The sequence below is a fragment of the Triticum dicoccoides genome, chromosome 7A, assembly GCF_002162155.2.
Source record: "Triticum dicoccoides isolate Atlit2015 ecotype Zavitan chromosome 7A, WEW_v2.0, whole genome shotgun sequence".
Lineage (NCBI taxonomy): Eukaryota > Viridiplantae > Streptophyta > Magnoliopsida > Poales > Poaceae > Triticum > Triticum dicoccoides.
The window spans coordinates 31,717,415-31,724,902 of NC_041392.1; the positions used below are offsets into that span (position 1 = coordinate 31,717,415).

Here is a 7,488-nt window from a genome sequence, read left to right on the forward strand (position 1 = left end):
TATGTCAGGCTGATTTACAGCAGCCGCCTTTGTCTATATACTACTTTACATACTTGCGCTTCGTTGATCAATGATAACAGCTATGGTCTAAATAGAAGAAAGTGCTAGGCGACAATAAAATCCGGCTGAGTTGAGGGCATCTATAATAGATTATTTATAAGTTACTAGCAAGAGAGCCCGTGTGTTGTAGATGCTCTTACCGGCGCTATGACCATGAAGGGGATTGCAATGCTTGGTGACACCGAATAGGCGCCAGGAGCTTTTTGTTATTTTGTCTTTGCCTAGGAGCTTTTCTGTGAATAGGGAGGCAGATGTCCTCACCGTTTTTATCTAGCTGACTAGTTCTGAATCCTGATATTTCTCGTCCAGAACAATGAGTGGACACGGCTCAGTCCATGCAGGGGCCGACTTCAGTTTGTTATAAAAGTCGGCCGACATCAAGACGCATGTGGCCACCCAGCCTAAACAATCCATCCACCCAGCAACGGCGCAACTGCAGTCGATCCACATCCATCCTGCCGACACCACGTCCCTGTCCGCCAGCGAGCATCGTCCGGCGGCTATATAAACCCGCTCGCTCACCACGATGGGGAAAGCAACTAGAAGAAGCTAGTAACCACGGCGGCTATATCGAGATGAATCTCGCCAAGGAGAAGGTGAAGGACGCGGCGAGCACGGCCAAGGCCAAGGCCAAGATCACGCACGCCAAGGTGGCCGAGAAGACGGAGGCGGCGACGGCGAGGTCACACGACGAGCGTGAGCTGGCGCACGAGCGGGGCAAGGCCAAGGTCGCCGCCGCCGAGGCCGAGCTGCACCAGGCCAAGGTGACCCACCGCGAGGAGGCCATGGAGTACCGCCTCCACAAGCGCGGGCACAAACACGGCGGCGGTCACTGATGTGAGCCACACGGCCGGCCGTAAGGCTGTCAAGATGTACTACTGTACATGCATCCTTCATGCTTGCAAGCCGGCCTATACTGGTTTCGTACTCTTGTTTCATTTTTTTTCTAATCCCATTCCAAATCTGTGTTGACTTACGTCGGGCTTCATTTGGAGAGGTACTGGTGCCCCATGTGCATATGTATATATGTACTGTATGTGTGATTTGTTTTTATCTTCTTGAATAATTAATACTAGCAGATTGACACATCGAAAATTTGATATGGCTCATACTACCCTATAGTCCTATTATCTCAGCAGTTAGTCCTCCTCGGGATGTGCGGGTCTTCACCTATTTCTTGCGGTATAGCACTTCTCCATTCATTTCTGCACAGTGCGGACATAGTTTGTCTTTTGGTCATTATTGAGGCCCAGCTAGTTTGGTCCAGTTCGGTCTTGAGTCGCCAATATATTCGTGGAGGAAAAAGTCCAAAACAAATCTTAAACTATTAGACGAAAACTAAACTAAAGCCTAAACTTCTAATCTCTGAAATCAGCACACCAAACTTTCCAATCCCAGTCTATTTAAAACTTTACAGCGCATTTGGTAGTTTGAGGGAAAGGGACCGGGAATTATTAAAGGGGAATTGGCTGTGGGATTAGACATGAGAAGTGGACTATTAGTCCCAATCCCACGTTTGGTGTAGGGTGGAAATTATACGTGGGAGTTTGACAGAAAATTAACTTCCTCTGTTTGGTTCAAGGGTCTTGGAATGGGAGTTATTAATGATACGTTTAGTAGCTACAGAAACTGAACTAACCAAGCCAATGAAAAAAGATTGGCAGTATAGAAAGTGAGCAAAAATAGATACAAACACCATTTCAGTAGCTCAAAATGAGAAACTGAAATTAAATCTAAAAACTGGGCAAACTAACTAAGGAAAAAATGTACACTATCTCTGCACATGCTGAGATTATCCAGGTGTTGACCCAAAAGCCAATCTTCCTCCGACATTTCAAGACCTACCTGAGCTAGCTGACAGCATTTACCAAATAATATACTACTAATAATTTGAATGCAAAAACGAAAATAAAATTAGTAAGCAATATAATGTCATAAGATCACCGTTGTAGGTAAGAGGAAATGAGAGCAACACATGACAGAACAATACCCACACCGGTTGATGAAAGAGATGAAAATATCCTTTTCTTATAGCATTAGCATGAATCAATCATTCAGTATATTTCCGTAAATGTACTACTAGTGCACTGTATAGGGTATGGCAACATAAAATAAATTGGGAAGCACCAAATGTTGTTACTGACGAGTTTAAAAGCAAGCGAGTAGTCCTGAGCTAAAAAATGAAACTAAGAATCCAGAATTGTAAATCTGAATATTCAATTATTTTTTGGCCGCGTCGAGCTCCTGACGAACAAACACCACTTTGTAATCATCACGCAAATTGATGAAAAGTTCTGTCTTTCCAGCATCACCACCAATGACACGGATAGCCATTACAACCTCTTCGGTTATGAGACCCTTAAGATTCTGGAGAATATCAAGTAACTTGGTTCTATTGGCCGATGTTTGCTCATGAATTTGCGATTCATGCATAAATGCTCTCTGTAAACCATTCATGGTTTTAGCATTCTCCTGCTCACCTTCCAAAAACTTTGCAATTGTATTCGACACACTTGCAAGACCTGACTCAAGTGCATCATCATCAGGGTATGTTCTCTTACGACCATGCCTAGAACCACCGGATGGGCTTGTATCCTCATTTAATTCAGGAATATTCTCCTTGGCTGGTTTGCTAGTAAGTTGTGCATCTACTGTTGATCCATCTTCTACAATTTCTTCTTCACCCGGACCTTTAGCACTCCCTCCTTTAGCTAAATCGGTAGCATATACCTCATATAGCTTGTCAAAGTTAACCATAGGCTTCATGTACAGAGGACCTGCTCCCTCACGAGACTAAAAAAAGAGCATGAATTTCCATTAGAAACTAAATTGCAGTTGAAAATAACATGAAACAGAGAGACAATTTATTTACATATTGTACCTTTGCCCAACCCATATATGTCTACCTATCTCCAGTTACCATCTTCTTTTCATCATCCCATCCAAACCCACTACCATTTTGCATAATTTCCAGAACATACGAAAGTTGCTTCTTCAAAATATTAACTTTAGACCTGATATGTGGATCTGCTTTAAGATCGGCATGTGGCAGCACTTTAGCCATTTCCTTCTCAATGTAGGTCAGATATCCAGACTTGTGGCCAGTATCTACTTTCCAAGAAGAATCATTCATGTTATGTAGAATGTCAATAAGTAACCTCTCCTCCTCCGATGTCCATGTTCTCTTGTCTCTCTTTTTTGATGTCAATTTGCCCTCCTTTGACTTGGTTTTCTGATAGTTTCAATATGACAATGAAATGCGTGTGTACAAACAATACAGAATATAAATGCTCACGTAGGAAATATGATGTTCATACATTAATCAGTCTCTCCTATCATTACAAGAAAGTGAATGAAATGACACATAAGCTAATATGACATATGGGAGAAAACAAATATCAATGTAGAATGTTTCGACACTCATATTTTGCTGAACAAACATCTAATGTCCTACAACTAAAAATGTACTAGCGTGTATCAATGATCTTGTCTTTTGGCTATCCAAGCTTTCCACATTTCATCAGCTAACTTGTCTCTTTTCTCAGTCCACTAGGATGATGTTTCGGTGGACAGAATGGCATCCTCATTTACTTGCTGTTGTTGAAGACATAGCATGTATTCATCTAGATATTGTTCACAGGGATCAACCCGCATTTGTTGTCGTATCAGATTGTGAAGATAGCAACATGCCAGAATTATATCAACTTGTGTATCAAAAGGATAATAAGAGGGATTTCTAATGATAGCCCATCGCATCTTGAGCAATCCAAAAGTACCGTATGACTTAATCAAACAAGACATGATAAGGGAGAAAAATGAAACTAGAAAGGGAATAGGTAGGGAAAAGCTACAAGAATCATATAAGCTAGGACTTAAAAGACATCTAATCTGCATCAGCTATCAAGATTTGTTTGTGTGTACATGTGTATATAAAATACGTGTCAATGAAATATGCTTATATGTTCGGTAAAATATGCATTTGCATATGCCACTTATAGTTGTCAGTTGGCACTTAATTGTGTATTTAAAATTGTACTTAGAAAGTATAGGAGCATGAAGCAAACATCCTGAACAATCTTGGTTATATACATGTGCAAGTAGCAGTGATACGTCTCCAACGTATCTATAATTTTTGATTGTTTCATGCTATTATATTATCAACCTTGGATGCTTTATATGCTATTTTATATGATTTTTGGGACTAACCTATTAACCCAGAGCCCAGTGACAGTTTCTGTTTTTTCCTTGTTTTAGAGTATCACTGAAAAGGAAAATCAAACGGAGTCCAATTGACCTGAAACTTCACGGAACTTATTTTTGGAAGGAAAGCAACCCGGGAGACTTGGAGTCCACGTAAGGGAAGCTTCGAGGAGGCCACGAGGTAGGGGGTGCGCCTACCCCCCTAGGGCGCGCCCTCCACCCTCGTGGGCCCCTCGTGGCCCCCCTAATGTACTTCTTCCGCCTATATATCTCCATATACCTAAAAACATCCAGGAGCACAATAGATCGGGAGTTCCGCCGCCAGAAGCCTCCGTAGCCACCGAAAGGCAATCTAGACCCATTCCGGCACCCTGCCGGAGGGGGAATCCTTCTCCGGTGGCCATCTTCATCATCCCGGTGCTCTCCATGACGAGGAGGGAGTAGTTCTCCCTCGGGGCTGAGGGTATGTACCAATAGCTATGTGTTTGATCTCTCTCTCTCTCTCTCTCTCGTGTTCTTGAGGTGGTACGATCTTGATGTATCGCGAGCTTTGCTATTATAGTTGGATCTTATGATGTTTCTCCCCTCTACTCTCTTGTAATGGATTGAGTTTCCCCTTTGAAGTTATCTTATTCGATTGAGTCTTTAAAGATTTGAGAACACTTGATGTATTTCTTGCCATGCATATCTGTGGTGACAATGGGATACCACGTGATTCACTTGATGTATATTTTGGTGATCAACTTGCGGGTTCCGCCCATGAACCTATGCATAGGGGTTGGCACGAGTTTTCGTCGTGATTCTCCGGTAGAAACTTTGGGGCACTTTTTGAGGTTCTATGTGTTGGTTGAATAGATGAATCTGAGATTGTGTGACGCATATCATATAATCATACCCACGGATACTTGAGGTGACATTGGAGTATCTAGGTGACATTAGGGTTTTGGTTGATTTGTGTCTTAAGGTGTAATTCTAGTACGAACTCTAGGGTTGTTTGTGACACTTATAGGAATAGCCCAACGGATTGATTGGAAAGAATAACTTTGAGGTGGTTTCGAACCCTACCATAATCTATTCGTTTGTTCTCCACTATTAGTGACTTTGGAGTGACTCTTTGTTGCATGTTGAGGGATAGTGATGTGATCCAATTATGTTATTATTGTTGAGGGAACTTACACTAGCGAAAGTATGAACCCTAAGCCTTATTTCCTATCATTGCAATACCGTTTATGCTCACTTTTATTATTAGTTACCTTGTTGTTTTTATAATTTCAGATTACAAAAACTATTATCTACTATCCATATACCACTTGTATCACCATCTCTTCGCCGAACTAGTGCACCTATACAATTTACCATTGTATTGGGTGTGTTGGGGACACAAGAGACTCTTTGTTATTTGGTTGCAGGGTTGTTCGAGAGAGACCATCTTCATCCTATGCCTCCTACGAATTGATAAACCTTAGGTCATCCACTTGAGGGAAATTTGCTACTGTCCTACAAACCTCTGCACTTGGAGGCCTAACAACGTCTAAAAGAAGAAGGTTGTGTAGTAGACATCAAGCTCTTTTCTGGAGCCGTTGCCGGGGAGGTTAGCGCTTGAAGGTATATCTTTAAATCTTGCAATCGAGTCTTTTAGTTTCTTGTTTTATCACTAATTTAGTTTATAAAAGAAAACTATACAAAGAATGGAATTAAGTTTGCCTCATACACTTCATATTTTAAATATCTTTCATGAGTATGATGGAAAGGAAAATTGTGCCAAAGTGTTAGAAGAAGAATGCATTAAAATGTTTGGCACTAAATCTTTGAATGATGATCATGATTGCAATGTTGTTAGTATGAACTCCTTGAATATCCATGATGTTAATGATATGCAAAGCCACAAGCTTGGGGAAGCTATGTTTGATGAAGATGATATTTTTTGTCCCCCAAGTTTTGATGAGCAAATTTATTATGTTGTAAGCATTCCTCCTATTTATGATGATTATATTCATGAAAGTGGATTTGGAGAGGTCATGACTTTATTTTGTGATGAATCCACTATTCTGAAAGAGGTTCCAATTGATTATGAGAACAAAGTTGCTATCTATGATGATTATTGTGATGACTTGTATGCTATAAAGAATAATTATATCCATGAAACTTGTCATCATGATTTTAGTTTTCAATTGGATTATGCCTCACATGATAACTATTTTGTTGAGTTTGCTCCCACTATTATTCATGAGAAGAATTTTGCTTGTGTGGAGAGTAATAAATTTTCTATGATTGTAGATCATGAAAAGAATGCTTTAGGTGCTGGTTATATTGTTGAATTCATTCATGATGCTACTGAAAATTATTATGAGGGAGGAATATATGCTTGTAGGAATTGTAATAATATCAAGTTTTCTCTTTATGTGCTTAAAGTTTTGAAGTTATGCTTGTTTTATCTTCCTATGCAACTTGATTCTTGTTCCAACAAGTTGTTTGCTCACAAAATCCCTATGCATAGGAAGTGGGTTAGACTTAATTGTGCTAGAAATATTCTTCATTATGCTCTTTTTATGTTACAATTCTTATCCTTTATGTGAGCATCGTTGAAATCATCATGCCTAGCTAGGGGCGTTAAACGATAGCGCTTGTTGGGAGGCAACCCAACTTTGTTTTGGTTCCTTGCTTTTTGTTCCTGTTTAGTAATAAATAATTCATCTAGCCTCTGTTTAGATGTTGTTTTATGCTTTTAGTTAGTGTTTGTGACAAGTAGAACCTTTGGGAAGACTTGGGGAAAGTCTTGTTGATCATGCTGTAAAAAACAGAAACTTTACCGCTCACGAGAATTGCTTCCATTTTTATCTGAAAAGTACTATTTAGTTAATTATTTTTGCAGATGATTAATAGATATATTCCTCAGGTCCAGAAATTTATTTGAGGATTTTATGAGTTCCATAAGTATACGTTTGATCCAGATTACTACAGACTGTTCTGTTTTTGACAGATTCTGTTTTTCTTGTGTTGTTTACTTATTTTGATGAATCTATGGATAGTAAAAGAGTTTATAAACTATAGAGAAGTTGGAATACAGTAGGTTTAACACCAATATAAATAAAAAATTAGTTTATTACAGTACCTTGAAGTGGTGATTTACTTTCTTATACTAACGGAGCTTACGAGTTTTCTGTTAAGTTTTGTGTTGTGAAGTTTTCAAGTTTTGGGTAAGGATTCGATGGACTATGGAATAAGGAG

The 7,488-nt window shown here is 39.7% G+C and overlaps 1 protein-coding gene across 1 annotated transcript; it reads left to right on the forward strand.

Moving 5' to 3' along the window:
• Positions 1-550: 550 nt before the first annotated feature.
• On the forward strand, positions 551-1,146 carry LOC119332674 (late embryogenesis abundant protein 6-like). The gene has a single exon (XM_037605832.1). It carries the CDS (start codon positions 636-638, stop codon positions 894-896), a length of 261 nt encoding a protein of 86 aa, XP_037461729.1. The 5' UTR covers positions 551-635; the 3' UTR covers positions 897-1,146.
• The last annotated feature ends 6,342 nt before the right edge of the window (positions 1,147-7,488 follow it).

Excerpts from the sequence above, each read along its gene's own strand:
- LOC119332674 (XM_037605832.1), top strand. The coding sequence starts at position 636 with ATGAATCTCGCCAAGGAGAAGGTGAAGGACGCGGCGAGCACGGCCAAG.